This window comes from Hippocampus zosterae, chromosome 2 (genome assembly GCF_025434085.1).
Source record: "Hippocampus zosterae strain Florida chromosome 2, ASM2543408v3, whole genome shotgun sequence".
NCBI lineage: Eukaryota > Metazoa > Chordata > Actinopteri > Syngnathiformes > Syngnathidae > Hippocampus > Hippocampus zosterae.
This window is the reverse complement of record NC_067452.1, coordinates 35505927-35531438: the sequence shown is the minus strand read 5'-3', so window position 1 is coordinate 35531438 and position 25512 is coordinate 35505927. Positions and strand designations below refer to the sequence as shown.

General features: G+C 44.5%; 2 protein-coding genes across 4 annotated transcripts in view; one reads left to right on the top strand and one right to left on the bottom strand.

The window, feature by feature from the left end:
* The window catches only part of LOC127591231 (keratin, type II cytoskeletal 8-like), a 114960-nt gene that overhangs the window by 6292 nt on the left and 83156 nt on the right, over positions 1 to 25512 (bottom strand). The window lies entirely within an intron of this gene.
* LOC127591554 (LHFPL tetraspan subfamily member 4 protein-like) overlaps positions 3494 to 25512 on the top strand; it is a 219266-nt gene continuing 197247 nt past the window's right edge. For 2 of the 3 annotated variants that reach the window (XR_007959906.1, XM_052051774.1), the window contains exon 1: positions 3504 to 4894. Coding sequence is in view for 2 of the 3 variants with exons in the window: in XM_052051774.1 (XP_051907734.1) it covers positions 4480 to 4894 (415 nt within the window). In the remaining variant the exon portion in view is untranslated. Of the gene's footprint in view, positions 4895 to 6619; positions 6984 to 25512 lie in introns of those variants that run through there. The other variant, XM_052051787.1, reaches the window with a different exon arrangement.

Sequence of the window (25512 nt, the reverse complement as noted above, 5' to 3'; positions counted from 1 at the left end):
GGAGCAGGGTGGACTGAACAAAATACATGAGCAACAAATACATGCAGGAGTACACTGAGAAAAACTAACTCAAATACACAAACTCCTGAAAACCATATGACACCAAAGTAACAAACAGCTCGATAATTTATGACAGGCACACACAATAATCCAACAAAGACTGACAGAACCCAGGGAACAAAATACAAGCAAAGTGACGAGACAACAACAAACACCTGGACAAGAAACAAAGGGTTGACAACAACAGGCGGAGACAAAAAAGGCACGAGGGAACAAAACCAAATGCAATTTCAAACAAAAACATAACTCATATAAATCCATCTGGTTTTGCCTGTCTCATGATAACACCCAATCATGGCTCAGCTTCAGAAAACAGTTGAATGGTCGCTACCTGAGTCCTGAGGAACTGTGATCTCATTTTCAAGTGACAGCAAGTGGCAAAATGGCCGCCACATATTGTCAAACACTTGACTGACTTCCCCCTTAATTCTGAACACTGCTACATTGCCACTTATGCGCACATTTGTGCAATCGGATGATCTCAGGTGTTCATTTTTACTTTCTCTCTAAAAGATTTCCTTTTTGTTTTCAATAGAATTGTATACGTTCTAATCTAGATCATACTTTCATTCATTCATTCATTCATCTTCCGAGCCGCTTGATCCTCACTAGGGTCGCGGGGGGTGCGGGAGCCTATCCCAGCTGTCTTCGGGCAGTAGGCGGGGGACACCCTGAATCGGTTGCCAGCCAATCGCAGGGCACACAGAAACGAACAACCATTCGCACTCACACTCACACCTAGGGACAATTTAGAGTGTTCAATCAGCCTGCCACGCATGTTTTGGGAATGTGGGAGGAAACCGGAGCACCCGGAGAAAACCCACGCAGGCCCGGGGAGAACATGCCAACTCCACACAGGGAGGCCGGAGCTGGAATCGAACCCGGTACCTCTGCACTGTGAAGCCGACGTGCTAACCACTGGACTACCGGGCCGCCCTAGATCATACTTATGCTTAAAAAAAAAAACAAGATTTGTCTTGGTTTGGCTTTTTTTTTAAAATCTCAAACACCTGTCATTTCACCAGAGTTGTGTAGAATATTTATATCACTTATGTCCAATTGATAGAATGATTTTGTCCGTTCTGCATATGTGAATATATATTCCCCCCCCCCCATTATGAATTTCTCCTGAACTGTACATAAAGTCAGATTAAAAATGTGCATGACAGTAGGAATGCACATTTTTAAATGCACAGTAGGCAATACTGTGGGTGTTCAACAGTCATAGGAAATTTAATAAAAACTACAAAGGGTGGAAGAGACTGAGGCAAACACCTCTCCCTACAAGGATGAGGCTGGCATTATACTGCCCTCTGATCACTTGCCTCAGCCTGACACTTTCAGCTCTCTCTCTCTCTATCACACACACACACAAACGCACACACACAAACAAAACACACAACACCCTACATCTCTTCCTCCATCATCCACTGCGGAAACACCTGAGTCCTCAGGAGGCATACGCAGCTTGAACATTCTATTTTCTCTCTCATGACATGTCCTCACTTCAGCAGGCTACATTGCACCTTTCACTCTGCCAGTTTTAGCACATGCATTAACACGCTTAGACGAGTGCACGTATCTTTTTTTTTTTTTGTGCACACATGAAATGACCACATACGTATCAAAGTAAATGCAGACACACAGGCGCGCCTGCACCCACACACACACGTTCATGGACGCCGCCTGTCAAATCCCCTTTTGGACCCAACGTATAACATAATGCCTCAGGTTGAAGATGCAGAGCCTGAGTGTTGAGGGAGATCGGGTCATGTTAGCATGTTCGTTCGATACACAATCCAGATGTGCCGTGCAGTACAATCTAAAAATGCAACAGAATGCCTGAAGACAGAAGAAAATCAGGTGAAAAACATTTCTCTTTTTTCCGTCATGTGCAGGTATGTACTGTCACAAAAAAAGAACACATACCCTTTAACCTTCATGCATACACACACGTGCGCACGCACGCACGCACACACGCATGCACACACACACACACACACACACATCTTGACCTTGTTTTGCATGAATGTGCTGGCTGGATGGCAGATGCGCCTGTCCCATGAGCATTAATGGCTTTTTATGGACAGAGGACAGAGGTTAGTTGTACGCAACACCTGGCCTTGCAGAAAGCAAGACTATATTGAACACACAGGAAGAGAGAAACAATTGTCGTCTGTGAAGATCAAGACACATTGTTGTTACGTGTTACCCCAATTTATGAATCAGTATGCACAAAAAAAATAAACACAAAATAATCACAGACATGCAGCCAAACAGAATACAGTCTTTCGAGAACATTTTGGAGACCGTCTGTGGGGAATTTGTAATGAATTAATCTGGGTATTATTCCTAACAAACAACAACAACAATAACAACCCCCCCCCCCAAAGAAACCCCAAAAACAATTACCCTTACTTTTGTCTTTCTAAATATGGCAGCAAAAAAAAAAAAAAAAAACAACAATAGCATTTTGAAGCTGAATACCATTTTCAACATTGTTGTATTTTAACCTCTATAAAACGATTTACTGCAAGAGAGGTTGTAGCGTTTTCATTTGTAATTATAAGTGTACTTTTATGTGGGCTTGGAAGAAGAGAAATAGGAGTTAACCAGTTTTAAAAGGAAAAAGGAAGGAAGAGAAAGGGCCATACTGAAGGTCAGGGAGACTGTTGGCACATACGTGACATTGCCTGATCTTGACATATAAGAGGTGAAGGAAAAAAGAAACACACACACACACACACACACACAGACCTTGAGAAGGTACCACAGATGGGAGAAATTGCCCTTCTGGGACGAGCAGGCTGCAAAGGATGCTGAGTGAGCGACATTTAACTCAATATGGTGCGATATACAATGTTAGGTAGAATAATTTAAGAGTTTATTCTTGTCGCGTCTGGCTTTCCTTGCAGTCTGTTTCAGTTATGCGCTTCAATTGTGTTGTTAGCAGGAGAAAACCCCACCTCTCGCCCTCAATGTCAAATTGGGACGGGCCCCGTGATCCGCCAACCTAAGGAGGACAAACAATACAAAAGAGCGTTAGATTGAAAAACAAATCACATTAATTACGTTAAATTCATTTAACAATTTTTCATGCATCAAAAAAAAATAAAATAAAATAAAATACAGTGTTCGAATCCTCACACACAATTTCACTGGCATGCACCAACTGTCTCCATATCCGAACAAACATTGGAAGCACCAGTGCGCAAAAGAACAAACATGGTCTCCGCCATTTCACTTGACTCACATTTTTGGAAAGTCAAGCCCTTCCAATCAAGGTGGGCGTGACAACCTGCAATTTTAATTCAAAATGAAACCAGCGGCGGCGCGCTTTGGCGCAAACGCCCCCCCCCCCCCACCACCACTCCACTCACCCCGCACTCCAGCAACCCCCACCCCCACCCCCTCCCCACCACCACCACCACCCACCCTGGCCGCGCACGTGAACGCGCCCCCCTCCGCTGTCATCAGTACAAACATCAGCGACTTCCCGGGGTGCGCGCAGAGGAGCGAGAGCAGGAGGAGGACGGAGGAGAGAGCGAGCGAGAGAGAAATATCAAGAGAGAAAAGGAGAGAGAGGGAGGGGGGAGGCGGCGGGGGGAAGAAGGTGGGGGGGGGATAGACGTTGAGGATAAAGGCTGTCCGGCGAGAAACATGATGATGATGATGATGATGATGATGATGGAGTCGAGGCGGTGGAGAATTGTGGATTTCCAAGAAAGGACTGCTCGAATTTGACAGAGGTGGTGTGTGGGGGGGCTTCTTCGAGATTACGCCTGTTCTCGGTCTCCTGCATGCGAGACCCTTTATCTCCCTCCTCTATCTTTTATTTTCCCTCCTTCGACTTCATTTGCACATCTTACGTCGCCATCTAGGCGAGACAGAGTGGTGGAGTACCCCCACGGATGCACGGGAAGGTAAATAAAAAAAAAAAAAACGACGAAATAGGACAGCATTTCCATCCACCCCTCCTTGGACGCTCGTTGGACACCATGAAAACATCTACCGGGGCTGATGGAGCACGGAAAGCCGCTTTAAATTACAACATCGAGCCGAAGACTGTGAAATAAAGACCCCCCCCCCTTTTTTTTTAAATGGATTTTTGTTTTTAATCATTCATGGCGTGGCCCAAAGGAAAACGAGCAATGTTAAATCACTTGTCGTGGTGAATTATTGATTGGTGGGCTACTATAGGTAGGCGATGATTTTTTTGTATTTTTTCCACCTAGCATTTTATTGGATCAATAGCCACATCCAGCTTGGCCATTAAGTGGATGGTGAAAAGTGTCTTTTTTTTTTACGTGGGTTTGATTTCCTTTTTTGGGGGAAAAGGTGGACAGGGGCAGAGGACGGGGGGCGTAAAGAAAGAGGGAGATTTCTAATTATTTTTTTTTTTAAAGAAGAGAAGCAAACATGTTGCCTTCCCAAGAAGCCTCCAAGATCTATCACGGCAATTACAACTACAACTACAACCCGCGGGCCGTCGGCGTGCTGTGGGCCATCTTCACCATCTGCTTCGCCATCGTCAACGTGGTGGTCTTCATCCAGCCCTACTGGATCGGCGACAGCGTCAACACGCAGCAGGCCGGCTACTTCGGCCTCTTCCACTACTGCGTGGGCACCGGGCCGTCTCCCAGCCGGGAGCTCACCTGCGTGGGTAGCTTCTCCGACTTCAGCTCCATCCCGTCGGGAGCCTTCAAGGCGGCCTCGGTGTTCGTGTTGCTCTCCATGGTGCTCATCATCGGCTGCATCGCCTGCATGGCACTCTTCTTCTTCTGCAACACCTCCACCGTGTACAAGACCTGCGCTTGGATGCAGCTGCTGTGCGGTAAGCGTACGCGCGCGCGCACGCACGCACGCGAACGCGCGCGCGGAGAAGCCCGTCTTTTGTTTGATGCACGTGGAATCTGCGCAGCTGTCTGGCTCGCTTTGATCGCGTTTACATTTAATGACGGAATAAGCCTCGTTTATGTTAATTATGCATCGAGGCTGTTTTTGTGGGTTGGGAGGGAGAGAGAATTGGGAGGAGGTTGAGGGGGAGAGGGGGGCTTTGATGGTGTGGCTTCATTGTTAAATTAGATCGTGGGATTTAGGGAGTCCTGTAGTCCACTCCCAACCATTCCACATTCTAACGTGTCATAGTTTCAAAGATGGCACAGTTAAGTGTTTTTTTTTTAAAGAACATCCAATTCCAGTCATTTCCATTAATAGCAGCTCATTTGCTTATGTATAAAATCTTAAGGGGCGACCCGGTAGTCCAGTGGTTAGCACGTCGGCTTCACAGTGCAGAGGTACCGGGTTCGATTCCAGCTCCGGCCTCCCTGTGTGGAGTTCGCATGTTCTCCCCTGCGTAGGTTTTCTACGGGTGCTCCGGTTTTCTCCCACATTCCAAAAACATGCATGGAAGGCTGATTGGGCGTGCTAAATTGTCCCTCGGTGTGAGTGTGAGCGCGCATGGTTGTTTGTCTCTGTGTGCCCTGCGATTGGCTGGCAACTAATTCAGGGTGTCCCCCGCCTACTGCCCGAAGACGGCTGGGATAGGCTCCAGCACCCCCCGCGACCCTAGTGAGGATCAAGCGGTTCGGGAAATGGATGGATGGATGGATAAAATCTTACGTTAAGGTCTGGAGGCAATTTGGCATCTTACATTCCAAAGACACTCACGCGACGGAATTTACAACTACTACTTTGCCGTCATCTTAAAGCTGGTCGGGGTTTTACAGTTGTGGCGTATTCATTTCAAAGCCCTTTCAAGTGTCTTACTGAACAAAATCTTACTGTCAACGAGAGTTTTCAGATCAGACATTCATTTTTTGAGGATGAATTGATTCTGAAAGCGGAGATAAGGTTTAGTGTGGGAGAGGTTGAGTCTGTTGAGTTCCACTCACAAAATCTGAATTGTACACTATATTCCAAAGGGCATTAAAATACAGTAATTTATTCAGCGCTTGCTTTTTAAAATATTTTCATCCCGTCCTCAACAAGACTGGGGCAGTACAGCAATACCGATCCCTCTAAAGTGATTTGAAGTATTTTTGTAGAGTGTAGCCGGAATGGCAGACATGACAACACTGTTTGACCATAATTTAAAAGAAAATACATATGATTCATTGACTACCAACATTACTTTTGTTCATAAAAAAAAAAAACCTTGCAAATATGTCAGTTTTGAGCAATCGTTGTGCATATATTTGTTCACAAAGCTTTACGAATTTTGGATAAGCATTAATGTGGCCATTTCATGTTGTGGGGCGGCACAAAATGTACAAAAGGTTTATCTTTAGGGTTGGGGCTTATTTTCTTTACAATTCCTGAAAAAAAAAACCTCATGCTTTTTCAAGTGTGTTTCCATTAATTGCATTTCACAGTTTTGGGAAAAAAAACAAAACGGTAGCTTTTCTGATCAACCCATAATTATTGGCGCAATTGGTTGAGATGTGTTAAAAGCCTGAATGCAAATTCAATTTTATTGCAGAAGCATACGCTCACACTGAAAACTGTAGAAGTTCACAGTTAGAGAATCAAACTCCTCCCATGGCCATCTCATCCCCAGACTTCAACTCTATTGAAAAGCTGTGGCTTGAGCGAAAGACGAAAGTGCAGAGGAGAGGACCGAGAGACCAAGTTCGCTCTTTCTGCATTCTCACATCTTGTGAAACATTGAAAAAGATTAAGTGCTGTTTTGTTGACAAACCGGATGGGATTTTACAAAGGTTCGGCTTTTCCTCATGTGTTCAAATTTGGTCTTATATTATTTAGAGGAAGAAAAAAATGACTTTACAAGAAGTCGAAGAACACATGTTAACCAGGGGTGCCAATAATTATGGAGGGCAGTGGAAATGCATCAAACATATTTTTTGGGTGGCGTAGTGGAGCTCGACAGACTCAAATCATGGTTAAAGTTCATTCATTCATTCATTCATCTTCCAAGCTGCTTGATCCTCACTAGGGTCGCGGGGGGTGCTGGAGCCTATCCCAGTTGTCTTCGGCGAGTAAGCGGGGGACACCCTGAATCGGTTGCCAGCCAATCGCAGGGCACACGGAGACGAACAACCATGCACGCTCCCACTCACACCTAGTGACAATTTAGAGTGTTCAATCAGCCTGCCACGCATGTTTTTGGAATGTGGGAGGAAACTGGAGCACCCGGAGAAAACCCACGCAGACCCAGGGAGAACATGCAAACTCCACACAGGGAGGCCGGAGATGGAATCGAACGCGGTACCTCTGCACTGTGAAGCCGACGTGCTAACCACTGGTCTACCGGGCCGCCCATATGGTTAAAGTTCTAGGAGAAAAACATGACTGAAGAAGGAATGTGTGGAAATATGTTAGACATCGTGCAAGGCTTCTTGGAGCTGTTAATAAGGGCTGATGTTTAAATTTCTAATCTCTGTTTCCACTGAATGGAGACAGTGTGGGGACTACATTGGTGGGATTATTCACCACAACAAATGAAGCTGCCGTTGATATTCCAGTTCGTAAAGAAAGCAGCACCACTGCAGTGTGAAATTGTTGAAATGTAAATTACCATCTCATCATGACTTTTGGATTCATCCTCCCGTGATTGAGGATTTATTAGATTTTTTTTTTTTTGATGATCTGCACTGCTATTTTGGGGAAGGATTCCAGGTTGACGGGATTACTGTTCTCAGGCCAGGTTACATTTTCTCTCCTTGTTGGCGTGTTTGGATTCCAGTTTGGAGAGCAGAGTGAGCAAAAAGTATGAAAACCTCCATGGACACATGAAGGAATGTGTGTGGAATGGGGGGGGGAGTGGCAAGTTTGACATTTACAAATGGCTGAATGGCGAATCTATTATCATAACGCGAAATGCCATTTAGATTTATGAAGGTGGCTAGTGGGGATTGGTTAAGATTGATTGTCTTTACTATTATGGTCGAAAAATTTTCAATCATCAATACACCTTTGGGAAAATGGGACTTGAAGCATGGTTGTTGTAGCATGGAACACATTGCCCATATCAAAACAAGGAAGACCATAATAAATCATCTCAAGACTCGCCCCCTCCCCCACCACACCATTTACAGTACATGTGACCTATCACATGTACTGTAAATGGTGTGATGTGACCTATCACGTGTACAGTTCAACTGAAATGAAAAATGATTTACTTTGCAGCGAGGACGTAAACAAACAAACAATTGGTTAGCACGTCCACCTCACGGCGTAAAGGTGCAGGGTTTGATTTCGGCTCCAGCCTTCCTGTGTGGAGTTTACATGTTCTCCCTGTGTCTGTGTGGGTTTTCTCCGGGTATTCCGTTTTTCTCCCACATTACAAAAAACATGTGTGACAGGTTAATAGGACACTCTAAATTGTCCCAAGTTGTGAGTGTGAGCGTGGATGGTTGTTGGTCCATGTGTCGCCCTGCGATTGGCTGGGAAACAGTTCATGGTATACCCGGTCAACGGCCGGAAGATGACTGGGTCAGTCACAGTTCACACACAGACGAACAACCATCCCCGCTCACACTCACACCTAGGGACAATTCAGAGTGTTCCATTAACCCATCGTGCATGTTTTTGGAATGCGGGAGGAAACCGGAGTACCCAAAGAAAACCCACGCAGGCACGGGGAGAACATACAAACTCCACACAGGAAGGCCGGAGCCAGAATCGAACCCTGAACCTCTACACTATGAGGCGGACGTGCTAAACAGTCGACCACCGTGCCGCCTTCAAAAGGGTTAATGATATCTATTTCATATTTAAATGAGGTTCATGGATGCGAAAGTTGCAAATGTTTTGGTGTCCCTCTAGTGGACGTGTGTGATATGTGGCAGAGGTATGTTGTCTAATAAGCTTGGCTTATGGCCTAATGTTGTTCGAACACCTTGAAGATAATCATTCAATCCTCCACTCTGGCCTGCCGGCTGGAGCAGCTTGTCCCCTGGCACAGCCCACTGACCAACTACGCTACTGCGAATACATTGATGGCCAATTTAAACTGACAGCAGCCTCAATTTAGGCCAAATAGACCAAACGCGTCGATTCCGCAGCAGTTAGGCTGCGGATCATGACGGCGTTGTGCATGCAAGTCCACCTCACAGGGCGAAAGAGAACTATTCACCCAATGAAAATTCCATTATCAACTCAGCTTTATGGCAGCTCAAGCGACTGAAAAGCCCCGAACGCCCACACTTTTCCAATGTAGCTTTGTGTCAGATTCGCGGGTGTGCGGTTCTTTAAAATTGAAGAATGACTGCGGTGAACTTAAGTTAGTTCAAGTAAAGGTTAAACTGAAAATGATGATGAAAAACTAGAAGCGAGGCTAAATCACTGGGCTTCTTGGCCGAGCAAAGTGACAGTGTGTCTTGGCATCTCTAATCTGAAAGTGGGCCAACAGTGGCTCCTTGCTGTGCTGAACTGACCAAACTCAAATAAGGTTAATGCACTCGGAGATAAAGTGTCCTGCTCATCACTGAACAAACTGGGAAAAACGGAACTCGATTTTATCGGCTTGTTTAGATTTGTTCTTGATTTTACTGATTGGTGCTTTCTACCGCCTTTATTACCGATTCGTCTTACTGTTTATTGTGTATGTTAAATCGCTCCATGTACAGCACTTTGTATGCAGCGATGGCTGTTTGAAAGTGCTCTAGAAATACTGTTGGCTTGGCTTGTTTTGGTTTTTTTTTTTGCACAATAGTCATGACCGGTCAACAATTTTATAAAGACGGGCGGCCCGGTAGTCCAGTGGTTAGCACGTCGGCTTCACAGTGCAGAGGTACCGGGTTCGATTCCAGCTGCGGCCTCCCTGTGTGGAGTTTGCATGTTCTCCCCGGGCCTGCGTGGGTTTTCTCCGGGTGCTCCGGTTTCCTCCCACATTCCAAAAACATGCGTGGCAGGCTGATTGAACACTCTAAATTGTCCCTAGGTGTGAGTGTGAGTGAGAATGGTTGTTTGTTTCTGTGTGCCCTGCGATTGGCTGGCAACCGATTCAGGGTGTCCCCCGCCTACTGCCCGAAAACGGCTGGGATAGGCTCCAACACCCCCCGCGACCCTAGTGAGGATCAAGCGGTACGGAAGATGAATGAATGAATGAAAGATGAATGAATTTTATAAAGACAGCCACAATTTCGGGATGGGAATTGATAAGAATGGAATATTTCCCATTCCATTATCAATAGAGCTTATCTATCTCATGATTTTATCTTTTTTTTTTCTGGGTGAGGGAATGAAGTCATTCAAATGACATACACTATGTTACAATGTCATATATGATATTGTGCTTTGGTAAATACAGTATATGGACAAAATGCAGTATCCCGATTTTGGTCGTTTTATTTCTATGTTGTGTATATAAAAACAATGAAATGGATAAAAGAGGAAAGAAAAAACAACACCAACACCAAAACACAAATATCCAATGATAATACCCCTGCTGTGTACATCCATGCTCCTCTAGCAGTGCCACAAACGAATCTTTGCTGGTGATACAGTAGCGCTGCTGCTGTGATTCTAACTTTCCCATCCTTAAATTCACAATTGTTAGTTTAACCCTTTCATACACCAATAACCTGTAACCTGATCGCATGATGGGTTGTCCATTGTAGTGACCGCTGTCCCGGAATGGGTTAAAGATATGAAGTCGGGGTACAATAGATCACAGAGATTGTCTTAAACTGGGATCAGAAATTCCCATTGGTGACTTCCCTACTTTTACTGAAACATAAATAATGGACACATGTTCAATTTAAGAGTCTAGACGACGCTGCATGCTTCCTCACACTAAAAGAGCAAGCGCAGGGCAAAAGACCTCCCAAAAGACCTCGAGGCCTGTGAGGATCTCTGCCGCTTTGCGCATCGACATGAATTTTCATCCGTTCAAGCAAAATATTCTCAAGTGAAGTTACTTCTGAGTTTGTTTTCTTTTTTTTGGGCGGGGTGAGCAAAAATTCACTCGAGCGGGACAAGTTGTGAGATTGACTGGTTGACTGTACTTTTCTGCTTGTAGAGCACATTGTATTCTCCCATTTATTCCCCTTTCCGCTCCATCACTCTATCACAGCCTTTCTTCATTTCCGACTCTCTTTCTTGGTCCTTCCTGCAGAAATGAGTTACTATAGGAAGGTCTGTGGCCCATTAGTCATTGCAGCCCCTCCTCTCATCCATCAGCTCAGCCATCCATCCATCTCCTCCTTTACGTCTGACCTCCTCTGTTGCAATATTAAACAGAACTAAGCAGGACACGGGCCGTGGCGCAGGGGACGAGCTGTCCTGGTAGAAATGAAATGTCAGCTGCCGCTCGGTTTGAGTACTTGTCTGTGCGCACGCGTGTGTAATTGATCTGTAGGAACGTGGCTGATGTCATTCCTATCCCCAACAAGTGAATAAATTATTAGCTTGGGACATTCATTCATTCATCTTCCGAGCCGCTTGATCCTCACTAGGGTCGCGGGGGGTGCTGGAGCCTATCCCAGCTGTCTTCGGGCAGTAGGCGGGGGACACCCTGAATCGGTTGCCAGCCAATCGCGGGGCACACAGAAACGAACAACCATTCGCACTCACACTCACACCTAGGGACAATTTAGAGTGTCCAATCAGCCTGCCACGCATGTTTTTGGAATGTGGGAGGAAACCGGAGCACCCGGAGAAAACCCACGCAGGCCCGGGTAGAACATGCAAACTCCACACAGGGAGGCCGGAGCTGGAATCGAACCCGGTACCTCTGCACTGTGAAGCCGACGTGCTAACCACTGGACTACCGGGCTGCCTAGCTTGGGACAGTTTTATGAAAATACCGGTATATTGCAGCTTGATTCACACCCATAAAGGTTTTAGTGAAACAAATCTATGTTACGCAGCTTTGAACAGATCAACTTTGCGGTACTGAACAACAGTTTTGGTCACCGCCATTTTGTTGTTGTTTATTTTTTTCATTTTTATTTTTCACAGCATTTTCACTCAGATATAATACCAAATAGGAGAGATACAGTTGGCAGTTTAAAAGAAATTAAAACAGTTTTCCGCAAAACCTTTTGGAGGGAGGGCGCATGAAGATATGGCTGTGGATGCAGGAATTGATTTTCCCGATTTAATGTCACTACGCCGTCAAATGAACCGCCACTTTGTTTTGTCATCCTCCATGAAGCCGAAAGTAAATTGCTGCTGACGAAACTCAAATCAGACACTCCCCATGGTTTTACCTTTTCAGTTTTGTTGCCATGGCTGCAGGTTACCGAGTGAATATAGTGTTGCTGGAACAATAAATATCATGGTGGCACAAGTCGACTGGAGATGGTTGCTATTGGTACAGTTGAAATTGTTGCCTATTGACTTTAATATGAATCTAATGTTTGTCATTTGTAATGCTGATGGTGTAGTGATACACTCGTATGACTAGTGTGTCGCGTGGGATCGGTTCCCACTCAGTGATGGTGCGGATGTGGGTGTGAATGGTTGTTTGTCTTTATATATGACCTGCGATTGACTGACGACCAGTTCAGGGTGTCGTGTGTCTTCGGCCCCAAGTCAGCTGGGATAGGCCCCATCACCCTTCCGCGACACTATCCAGGATAAGCCGTGTTGAAAATAAATGGATGGATGTTTGCAATTGTATGCTCGCAAATACGTTTGAACGTACATGTTGGCTAAATGCTACAAAGATAGCATTTTCCAATCATGCCAGAGGGTATTGACTTGTGCAACTTTGGCCCAATCAGAAATGGTAGAATTTTGGGACAGTGTGGGAGGAGGGGGGGGGGGGCATTTAGGAGCATGTTTACATGAATATTAATATCTATATGTCCCATTATTAGCAAACACACATGGTCACTAGATCTTCCCGAGTAGCTCTGTGGCCTTTAGTTTGTGCTCTGCTCCAATTTTTTTTTCCACGGAATTAAACTTACATGGTTGCCATTTTAATTAGAAGAAAACCAAATGAAATGAAATACGCAAAGACACACATTACATTTATATGATTAGACTTTTATGTAACACTGGCAGTTATTCAGTTTGGTGTCTCAGTTGATCCCAAACCAAAAATAATAAATTCTGGATAATCCTGATTTTCTAATTTCCATTTGGGGATTTCACTGTTTCAGTTTCCTGAAACATCTGTGACAAATGATGGTAACTGAATTCCAAATGGGAATGAAATGGTGTGCTGTTCATAAATACTTTATTTATTCAAGAATTTCAGGGCTACTCGCTTGCCAGACAATCCAGTCTTAAAGGCATACGAGTTCAAGTAACTTACAAATACGGTACATCAGCATATGCATCCATCCATCCATTTTCTGATCCGCTTATTGTCACAAGGGTTGCGGGGCGTGCTGGAGTCTATCCCAGGCGTCTTGGGGCAGTAGGTGATGGACACCCTGAACCGGTTGGGTGGCAAATGTCAGGGCACACAGAGAGAAACAAACATTCACACCCACACTCACACCTAGGGACAATTTAGAGTGTTCAATCAGCCTGCCATGCATGTTTTTTTTCGAATGCGGCAGGAAAGCCGAGTACCCGGAGAAAACCCACGCAGGCCCATTTTATATATACATATATATATATATATATATATATATATATATATATATATATATACACATGCACTCCTACAGTAAATGTGTATGTGTGTGTGTGTGTGTGTGTGTGTGTAGAACATATACTCATTTATATGAACTAATGTGCCCACAGTTCAACATATTCCGCAGTGGTTGAGTTAAATATAGAAGTACAAAGAGAGAGAGCGAGAGATAGAAAGAGAGATAGAGAGAGAGAGAGAGAGAGAGAGAGAGAGAGAGAGAGAGAGAGAGAGAGAGAGAGAGAGAGAGAGAGAGAGAGAGAGAGAGAGAGAGAGAGAGAGAGAGAGAGAAAGAGAGAGATTCCTCAGGAGATAACCCTCCCCCCTTCTCTTTCCCACCATCTCTGAGATTTCTGGATGGCGTTTTCCAACCAAACGTACATGTTTTAATAATCAGGCGCCTATTAAATAATTCTAAAGTCACTGGGGTGGTTCTAAAAATAGGCTGGCATATGATTAATGGATTGTTTTGACCCTTCTCTGCATTGTCTGTCAGTGTGTGTGTGTCTGTGTGTCTGCGTGATAGATGCTGTCGCACGCTGCAGCAGAAATATTGAATATTAACAGATACTGGATGTTAATGTGCTCCAAGTAGCATAACAACAGATATAAATATCTTCTCATTACATTTTCCATAAAATTGATGTATTTTAATTCATTTATTTTTGAGGCAGAGATACTTTCAACATCCTCATTAACAATATTTTCCCTTAAATTAGTTACCGGGCCACAATTATTGAGCAACAATATTTAATTCCGACTATAAAACATGTTAATGGCACATGCGCTTCTCCTCAAGAGAATGGCATCACTGTTGTCACCATGGCAACCGTTGGCAACCTCCAGTATTGTTCAGTTATACCGTACTGACGGACCAGCCAGCCAGGGATCGCTCATGTTGTTTTAGTATCAACGCTGAACACTTTTCAGGTTTTGTCCATCCATGAGTTCGACATCAGCCTGGTGGAAGGGCAAAACAGAACATTTCCAACCTCTAAGCAGCCGATGTATGACCGCAATAGAATCATATCACTTGGTCCAGTCATAGTTAAGATTACAATGTAGGCGACTCGAAATTCTATGTGGAGAGCTTTTCCACGCTGTTGCTCTGTGATCGTGTCCCCACTGTAATTCTGAATTAGATGGCTTGCTCAAAAAGAAAGAATGTACGGATTCCTCACAACATCACATAGTGGCTGGGCATGTCTCAAAGTAAAACGAGGCCTGGGCCTGCAGGATGACACTTGATGTTTCTGTACCAATGCAAATCCTCTTTTCAGATTTGGGGTGGGTGCCAGCAACATCCTCCACGGCAAGTGGAGGACATGGGCAACAGTCAGAAAAAAAAAAGACAAAAGAGAAAAAGGGGGCAGAACGGAAAGGTGGGAGAACGGACAAAACTATTTTAGACCTGAGGGTGACTGGCGGTTCTTTGACAAGATCCAAGCTGGGATGTGCTCCACAAACAGCGAAGGAAAATAATGGAAGGAGAATTTTCTTGTGAAAATCTGTAAATGAAAAAACAAACACACGTTGATGGTCATTATTGGCGTGGCTGACTGGGTAAAGGAAGAATCAGCGATTTTGATGGTGTGTATGTGATCGACACCTGCACATGAGATTGTGAAGCCGTTGGATGAAATGTGTGCATTACACCTCCGAGATGAAAAGTGACCGGAGAAAATAAACAAATATACAAACCAACGACTCGAAGCTGCACGGCTCAGACTCATGCTATGAGGCAAAGACAAAAAGCTGTTGGAAATAAATTATTACAATTTCATGTCAATTGTAAATTTGTTTCAGATATTGTTTGAGCCATTAGAAAAGGCTCCAAAGGCCCTGATGACATGCCAGTGGTGCGCAACAACAGCTAAATGCTGCTTCACCACGTTTGCTTTGACCTCTGGGCTTCACTAATTTCATTCATTCATTCATCTCCCGTACCGCTTGATCCTCACGAGGGTCGCGGGGCATGCTGGAGCCTATCCCAGCTGTCTTCGGGCAGTAGGCAGGGGACAACCTGAACCCGTTGTCAGCCAATCGCAGCGCACACAGACACAGCCAACCAACCGCGCTCTCATTCACACCTAAGGACAATTTAGAGTGTTCAGTCAGCCTGCCACGCATGTTTTTGGAATGTGGGAGGAAACCGGAGCACCCGGGGAAAACCCACGCAGACCCGGGGAGAACATGCAAACTCCACACAGGGAGGCCGGAGCTGGAACCGAATCCGGTACCTCTGCAATGTGAAGCCGACATGCTAACCACTGGACTACCGGGCCGCCCGCTTCACTAATTTATCCAAATCTAAAGAACTCCGGAGCTCTACTGGTTTATTTTTTTCCATGTAATCAGGAACTAAACCATTCGGTTGGCATGAAAGGGTTACACTCGGAAGCTACAAAGTGTCACATCCACATCCATGTTACAGCCACTTAAAAAACCCCAAAAACAAAGCACCGAAGTAGCTAATATTGTTTTGGCGCTAGCGCCATTCACTCTTAAAAGATGCCTGTTTACAGCTGTCCATTTTTGAGGCGAGCCCTGGAGCAACAGTGCCCTAATACTGTAGCAACCATTCAACAATGAAGCCATAAAATGTCATTGCCTCATGCACCTGATTCAAAATAACTTAAGAAGTATATAACAAGCTAGCCAGCAGTGGCTTTGTGCAAGCATCACTCATTTGCAGTCTGGATGTGGAGGGGTGAACACATCTTTCCTTCCAGGGGAGGGTGGAGGCTGACGTAGTTCCTTTGAATGAGAACGATGGCTTCTGTGCAATAATGCAACACACACAAAACAAAAATACAAACACATTGCTTGGTGACTACAAGTTTTCCATGTCCTTCATGCCGTTCTCCCTTGTTATATCACTCATGGTCTAGTGCAATTCTATCATTAGCACGTCGACGTCACAGTGCAGAGGTACCGGGTTCGATTCCAGCTCCGGCCTCCCTGTGTGGAGTTTGCATGTTCTCCCCGGGCCTGCGTGGGTTTTCTCCGGGTGCTCCGGTTTCCTCCCACGTTCCAAAAACATGCAGGCTGATTGAACACTCTAAATTGTCACTCGGTGTGAGTGTGAGCGCGCATCGTTGTTCGTCTCCGTGTGCCCTGCGATTGGATGGCAACCGGTTCAGGGTGTCCCCCGTCTTCTGCCCGAGGACGGCTGGGATAGGCTCCAGCACCCCCCGCAACCCTAGTGAGGATTAAGCAGTTCGGAAAATGGATGGATGGATATTTATATACAGTCACGGAAACTGCCATCTTCTCTGGAAATTGCCCCAAACGGTGTCACGGTAAGCTGAACTGAACCTTACTCGTTAAGTGAAACATGACTCAATGAACCCTGGAGGCAGTAAGATTGTGTAAAGTGCCACCCTCAGCACAGCGCATGCACACACACACGCACGCACGATCCCAACTCCAATAAAAGCCGCGTGTATCAGTGAGGAGGCCATCCATTAGATGAACGGAGGACAGCAGGCCAAGGCCTAGACACAGTAGCAAAGCGAGGGCAGAGTCCAGACAGCTTTATTGCATTACTGCCTGGGCATGTTGATGTCTCTATGTTCACGTACTTTCAGCTGTACACACGGATGCTCCAATGCTAGGAATTTTCACAAGCCATAGGGGGCCACAGTTCAATTCTGAGTGAGGGCTAATACTTGAAAATGTTAATTGCTTCTTTACATGTCTGAACAAGGGGCGGCCCGGTAGTCCAGTGGTTAGCACGTCAGCTTCACAGTGCAGGGGTACCGGGTTCGATTCCAGCTCCGGCCTCCCTGGGTGGATTTTGCATGTTCTCCCCGGGCCTGCGTGGGTTTTCTCCGGGTGCTCCGGTTTCCTCCCACATTCCAAAAGCATGCGTGGTAGGCTGATTGAACACTCTAAATTGTCCCTAGGTGTGAGTGTGAGTGCGAATGGTTGTTTGTTTCTGTGTGCCCTGCGATTGGCTGGCAACCGATTCAGGGTGTCCCCCGCCTACTGCCCGAAGACAGCTGGGATAGGCTCCAGCACCCCCCGCGGCCCTAGTGAGGATCAAGCGGCTGGGAAGATGAATGAATGAATGAACATGTCTGAACAATATCAAGCACCTCCTCTTTCAGATGAGCTGAGCTCAGTTCTGATTAGATTTTTATTTAGTTTTTTTGGTCTGGTTTCCTCACAAACCACCAAATGTTCTTATATTAATGACTTTTGAAAAATAAAACATTTGGCTCCCGTTACATAACACTGAGAAATGTTACCGTCAACCGGGATTTGATCCAAGTGTTTCACCATTCCCCAGAGTCTGGACCACCGGTGTCAACAAAGTAGGAATGCTGCTTTTGAAACAATTTGTCATGGACCTTTGAGGAGTCTGTACCCTCAACCGACATTTGGAAAAAAAGCTGTACACTGAATGGCCACCAGAAGAATCAAACTTGTAAGGTTTGGTGCAAGATTGTATAGATTGTGCTTGGTCTCCAACTAATAAACCCTGCAAATATTTTTTTTTCTTATTTTAAATAGGGGGTCGAGTGGTGAGTGTGGTGTTTGCATGTTCTCCTCGTGCCCGCGTGGGTTTTCTCCGGGTACTCCCGGTTTCCTCCCACATTCCAAAAACACGCATGACAGGTTAATGACACACACTTCTGTACATTTACTACAAATTGGAAATTCTAAATCTGAGTGAGTTGTTTGTTTTATTTTGAACTTAAATTCTCTTGACTCTCCCGCCTTTCATCAGAAATAAACAGTTGTTCTTTAAAATGATCTGTCATTGCTGTAACAGAAATTTTAATGAAGCAAATTTGCTCGCAGTATTAGTAGTATCGCAGCACTCCTATTTTGGAGTCAATATCATCAGGTAGTCAAGACTTGAGTACTGATCCTGGCATCGCTTTGAAAACAAATTGGTATCAAACAATTCCAATTGTTTGGCTGCTTAAGTGTGACATTTCATCGTAGCCACAACAATGCTATTGCGCGATAAACTTCTTGCACAAAAACCTTTGGAAGGCCGGAATGGATAAATTCTTGTCGGCTTATGAATTGTCCATGGTCCTTTAAACATGTACGTCTCATTCATTCATTCATTCATCTTCCGAACCGCTTGAATGTACGTCTCAATGTATTTTAAAAAAAAAAAAAAGAAGGATGCAGTTCCGTGACAAAGTTAGTCATTCTTTGACTGATGGGTGTTTTGAAAGAATTACATCAGCATCTCAGAAGACCAAGTCAGAATGCTTCGGTGAAACATTGATGCACGCTGAGCTGCTCTCTTAAAAAAAAATGTACACACCCACTTAAATTTAGTCTGCTGGAAATATTTTTAGAGCTCTTATATAATCACTGGGGCTGTTTAACTAGAATTAGAATGCCACGTGGAAGAGAAAGTCTGTTAAAATTGTTACATAATAGCTCTCGAAATATCTTATTTGTGCTATTAATAGATTGGTGTGCAGCATATTTAACTAGTTGGATCACAACTCTGAGTAACGTTTTTCTTTTTTTTTTTCAAATGCTCTCATTAGTGGGCTCGTCTTTGAAGGCCTGTTCCAAACAGCTGACAGCTTATGAAAAGATTGGAGGCGATGAAATGAGATGAAAAAAGACACGACAGTGTATTGCAGCGGAGGCTATCCAGCTCACCCCGTTTCTTTCTTTCTTTATTTTCCCTACCACTTGCTGTTCGATTCCCGCGCTTGACAACTTTGATGTCTCTCGGCTCCGAGTTCTGAAAGAAGCGTCTTGAGAAATTGGAAGGGGGAGGAAGTGGGAAAACCCCCCTGTCCGCCTCAAAGGGCTTTTCTCTCATTTTATTTTTAGCTCGCTGGTGCCCACATTTACGCACTTGAATCGGAAATAGAGGACAAGGATGTATCGTCACTCTTCTTTCTCATTTGTTTTAAATGTGTGAATGAGGTATATGCGACAGCAGCTCGCTGCCACGGTTTGGTGTCATGCTCACCGGCACCTTGCCAGTGTACTAACATGAATCCATATGTTGGAATTTCAGCTGTTTAATTTCGATTTTAGTTGTTGACAGATAAGTGGTATAGCTCAGCGTTCCGCGTGCTGTTACTGGGCCGCACAGAGACAGACCAAGAAAAAAAATACATACTGTATTTTCCGCACTATAAGGCGCTTCGGATTATAAGGCCTACCTTCAATGAATGGTCTATTTTAAAACTATTTTCATATATAAGGCATACTGCATGATGAGGTGCATAGAATAGAAGCTACAATTGTGGCTGCGGGTGTATTGTGCATCCACTAGATCAGGCATGTCCAAAGTCCGGCCCGCGGGCCAAATCCGGCCCGTGGTCGAATTTCATCCGGCCCTCGGCCCCTGTCATAAAATCAGTGCCGTCTGGCCCGCAGGTTGGGCGCAATGGAACACGTGTTGCATTGACTGAGGTCTCGTAGACTGGTGAGTGATGTTTCATAGAGTACTGCTTCCCTCTAGTGGCTAAATGAGTAATAGCATTCACTAAATGAGTAATAGCATTTAGACACTAGAGGGCATCACTCACGAGTTAACAAGACATCACTCCGTGTTTATATTGACTGATATGTCATATTTCAAATGATCCTTGCAGATGTGGATATGTGTATTGCTTGTTCATTTCCCTGTTGTTCGAGTCAAAGCTCTTGAATATACTACGTCCAAGAAATCAGAATATTGATCCATATGCAGCCATGAAACCATAAAAAAGCCATAAAAATGCAAAGTTCATTCATTGGCAAGCCGTGAGAACTGGTCACGGACATGATACATATAAATACAAATGGCACTACAAAACAATAAATGAAAGACAAACGTCATGAAGACAATTGATTCAATTGAAATGCACACAAACCTTGTGGACTCACATCCGCAAGGGGTAAATATCCTTAGAAGTCTTGCTTGTATCCTTCTTCCTTTGTTTAGTCAGTAGTTAACTATCCTTTTGGTATTATCTTTGTTTCATAGTGGCTGCTTTTAGGTGTGCCTTATAGTGTGGAAAATACAGCATATAATTTGTATTTCAGGGGTTTTTGTGGGGGTTTTTTTGTGGTGCGGCAACACTCCACAGGTATCCACCCCGTCGATTACAATATAAGTTGGGTTAGGTGATCGTATGATTCAGAATTGTAATATTGCATGACCAACTGCGAGCTCTGAGCATATTTAGTCCATCAGAAATGTGTACTGCTGCAGCTAATTAGTCCTTCTACCTTTGTTTTGGAAATTGAAGTAAACAGAATCTGTAAAAAAAATAATAATAATAAATAAAAAATGAAGATTTAAGCACAGCGTGTTTTAAGCATTTTAAGCATTGACTAGTCCAGTAATGTAATGTTTGATCCTAGCAATTTATGCATGCGTCCGCACCTGTTGAATTCTGTTATGTGTATACATATATAGCTAATAAATGATGATGATGATGATGAAATGAAAGAAGAACAGCAGAGATGGGCATTCTGTCCTGGGATGGAACGGTGCGTCTGTCCTTTTTTGGGACGGACAATGGAGGATGAGACGTTGTTTTTTTTTTTTAAGGATGGATTAAGCAAGGGGGCGGACCGGTAGTCCAGTGGTTAGCACGTCGGCTTCACAGTGCAGAGGTACCGGGTTCGATTCCAGCTCCGCCCTCCCTGTGTGGAGTTTGCATGTTCTCCCTGGGCCTGCGTGGGTTTTCTCCGGGTGCTCCGGTTTCCTCCCACATTCCAAAAACATGCGTGGCAGGCTGATAGAACACTCTAAATTGTCCCTAGGTGTGAGTGTGAGCGTGGATGGTTGCTCGTCTCTGTGTGCCCTGCGATTGGCTGGCAACTGATTCAGGGTGTCCCCCGCCTACTGCCCGGAGACAGCTGGGATAGGCTCCAGCATCCCCCGCGACCCTAGTGAGGATCAAGCGGCTCGGAAGATGAATGGATGGATGGATGGATTAAGCAAGGAAGAAAATAGGTTTCGTCCACCATTTTATTAGTCCTTAACCGGGTTAAGTAAGTGGTGTGGGGAGGCAAAATAACATAATAATATAATAATAAGGGCAGTCACTACAATTTCTTACCAGGCTATTTCATCTCAACAGTATTTTTAAGCAACACTTCCATCTATTGTACAGTCAGAGAATAAAAAAAAAAAAAATTACGAACGATCAATCCAACTGATTAAGAAAGCTGTGTTGTATGTCTCTCGGTACCTGCGCACCAAGCTGATGGCAGGTATTTCTAAAAGTAAAGTTTTTATTCTAATTATTTTATGTTACTATCGTACCGTATTTTCTGCAGTATAAGTCACTTCGGAGTATACAGCGCAACTTCAATGAATGGCCTATTTTAAAACTGTTTTCATATATACGGTGCACCTCATGATAATGTGCATAGAATAGAAGCTACAATCGTGGCTGCAGTTGCAGTATGCATCCACCGGATGGAGCTACACTAACGGGAATACAATACAATACAGTTTTCTTTATATGGCACATATGTTGATTTTTATATAGTGTGGGATCTAATCTGTAAATTTGGAGAATTAAATGTTATTTTGGTTATTTTGTAATTTGGATTCTGACCTAGACTGGCAGCCAGTCGAGTATGCCTCACATCTGACCCAGCTCATGACCGTAATGACAACAAAGCTATAGAAAATAAATGGAAGGTTCAGGTTTTGGCGAGTTGACATCCTTACAGTATAACGATTCACCTTATGAGACCACCCAGAAATTTTATTATCTCCCGTGTCACATTTTATTTGTTAAAGACACCACACAGATTGCTAAAGCCCCAAAAAAGTGTGTGTTTTAGCTGATTACAACTGCAGTTCATGTGCAATAGCAACAAAGTAAATCATACAAGAGCACACAATTTAACCTTGCAGTGCATGGACGTTCCTGTGCGTGTTTGTTAAGGTGTGAGCATGCACCAGTACTTAGCAGCATGTGCACAAAGTTGGTTGTTGGCAAAAACAAAGAGAAGCCGTTGGTTAATCAGCTGCCCTGAGGGTGGATATGCTCGTTCCCTCCAGATTCTTCAACTACATGCTCGCGCTCTCCGAAAACTCAGAGGGACCCCGGAGCATTTTCATATCGCACACATTCATCAAAAACCCATAAAACATGTTACCTGATGCTCATTACTCTGTAAATGATTTTTCTCATTGCCCGTCTATGTTTCTATCTTGCACGGAGGTCATAAAGAGAAGCTAATAATGTGCTGATTTCCCAAGATGATGGCTGGAGTTGGTCCTCTTTTCTCTCATTACTTACTGTAATACCGTCATTATATCCCTTCTCATTACATTCCCTCATTACGACAGCAATGATTTTGAATGGGAAGCAGTCACACTTTGAGCGTATCCCGGCTAGAGAATTTGCTCCGACTAATCTCGTATTCTCCCTCATCTGTTGCCACGAGTGCACCGCCCACCATTGACTTGTGATGGATGGTGTGGGTGAAGCAGGGGGGGGTCTTCATAGGGAATCGTTAATGTTACATGACTCCACCACATACCTAATGGACTCTGATTTTATTTTTTATTTTTACTCTTGTATCCAAAACTTTCAAGTCTGTAAAAGCCCCAAAATACAGTGAAACCTCCTAATGACGAACATTGTCTACAACACCTCTTAAGTCTTACAGTTCAAAATGTGAAGAAAACACATCTCAGGGTGTGCTGATGTGCATCGTCATTTCAACGTGCATCAAATGATTCACAGAAATTTTGCTTATCCCTCTTTCAATTTGAAGTTGGTTGTGTGACTGTTTTTGTTATTGTACCGCAACTCAATTTGAAGTCCCTTGTGTGTCTTTGTGTTTTGTTGTTTCACTGCAACATACAGAAATTATGTAGCCCGCAGCCCATTTTATTCACGATTTGGGTGACCACAAGTGTTGACGTAAAGCGTGTAGGACAGGCTGAATATGTTATGAGCGGGAGGGAACGTAAGAACAAACAGAATTGTTTATCCGCAAACTGCATGATCTTCAAGTATCAACCTGACAAAGAGCAAAACTAAGACTACCACCAAGAAATATCTAAAGTTGCAAAACACGCAAACCAAGATTTTAAAATATTAATATACATTACCTCAAATGATCCCAAATAGACATGAATGAGCAGCGGCAGGTACAATAAACTAATTTCAAATTCTTCTTTTGCTGGACTTGGGGAAAAAAAAAGACAATGAATTATTTTGAGGGTGGCATGGTGGTCGACTGGTTTAGCACGTCTGCCCCACATTGCATGGGTGCAGGGTGCGATTCTGGCTCCAGCCTTCCTGTGTGGAGTTTGCATGTTCTCAACGTTACTGTGTGGCTTTTATCCGGGTACTCCGGTTTCCAATGGTGATGCTTATTCATCAAAATGAGCATCACCGAGGTAGCTGATTGGACCATGGCCGACTCTCAGCAGCTCTGTTTAAATAGCATTCAGGCAGCGCCTGCCGGAGGCTTTGTAAGTAAAGCAGTGGGCTCCACTGAGAGATGGTGAACATACATGGCAGCCTTCACACTCAATCTTCATTCAGGCCACGACACGTCTTTTTCATAGCTAACATCACCAGCGCTGCTCTTAAAAGAGAGGGTCAGATTCGACCCAACTCGTGGTTATTACATGTTACTCAATGTCTGGTCGACTCAATGTCCATAAAATATACTTGGTGAATATTTCAAAGGGAGACTACGTCATTTAGGATGAGTGGCGGCAACAGCAACACCTCCTGACAGAAGTAGTGATTACAGGATGCCTGCTGAACGATAGTGGCACGATGTGGGAACATAAAGTACTTCAGGGAATAGACTTTGATTGAAGATCAGCAGAGAGAAAGCAAAATTGCATTTTTAACAAACACCCTTAATTAGCATTTTGATTCTATTATGTCTCGGTTGTTGCCACAGTACTACCACACCAATGGATAAGATCGTGTACATCACTGGCGTACCACATTGGCAGGCTCACCAGGACACCATTCGTGTTGTGTGAGTGATGATGTTAATGTACAGTTGTGCACATTTAGATTTGCATTTCCCCTATTTTTATTAGATTTTTTTTTTTTATTAGATTAGATTTTTATTAGATTCCTTTAAGTTTGAACCGAGAATAGATTTTAGTTGGCCCGGTGGTCCAGTGGTTAGCGCGTCGACCTCACAGTGCAGAGGTCCATCCATCCATCCATCCATCCATCCATCCATCCATCCATCATCTACCGCTTATCCGGGGCCGGGTCACGGGGGCAACAGCTTTAGCAGGGAAGCCCAGACTTCCCTCTCCCTAGCTACTTCTTCCAGCTCTCCCCGGGGGATCCCGAGTCGTTCCCAGGCAAGCTGGGTGACATAGTCTCTCCAGCGTGTCCTGGGTCTTCCTCGGGGTCTCCTCCCGGTGGGACATGACCGGAACACCTCACCAGGGAGGCGCTCAGGAGGCATCCGAATCAGATGCCCAAGCCACCTCATCTGGCTCCTCTCGATGTGGAGGAGAAGCGCAGTACCTGGTACCTGGTACTGGTACCTCAGTGCAGAGGTACCAGGTTCAATTTCAGCTTCGGCCTTACTGTGTGCCATTTGCACGTTCTTCCCGCGCCTGCGTGGGTTTTCTCCGGGTACTCTGGTTTCGTCCCACTTTCCAAAAACATGCATGGCATGTTAGGGGAACACTCAAAATTGTCCCTATGTTCAAATGTTCCCTCTTATTGATTAATTAATGGATTCAAAGGTGTGTTGGACTACTTTGGTCCATATAGCCAACTGTGGGGCATCAGCAAAGTTACAGCGAGCACTTAGAAGAGAAAGCTGACAGGGTTATTGTTGTATTTGTCCGCCCTCCATTATGGCATTCTAATGCATGGTAATTGCACCTCAGCAGCATTTAGGCTTACGAACACGGAAATGTTGTGAGCATGAGAAGCAGAATGTTCTTGCAG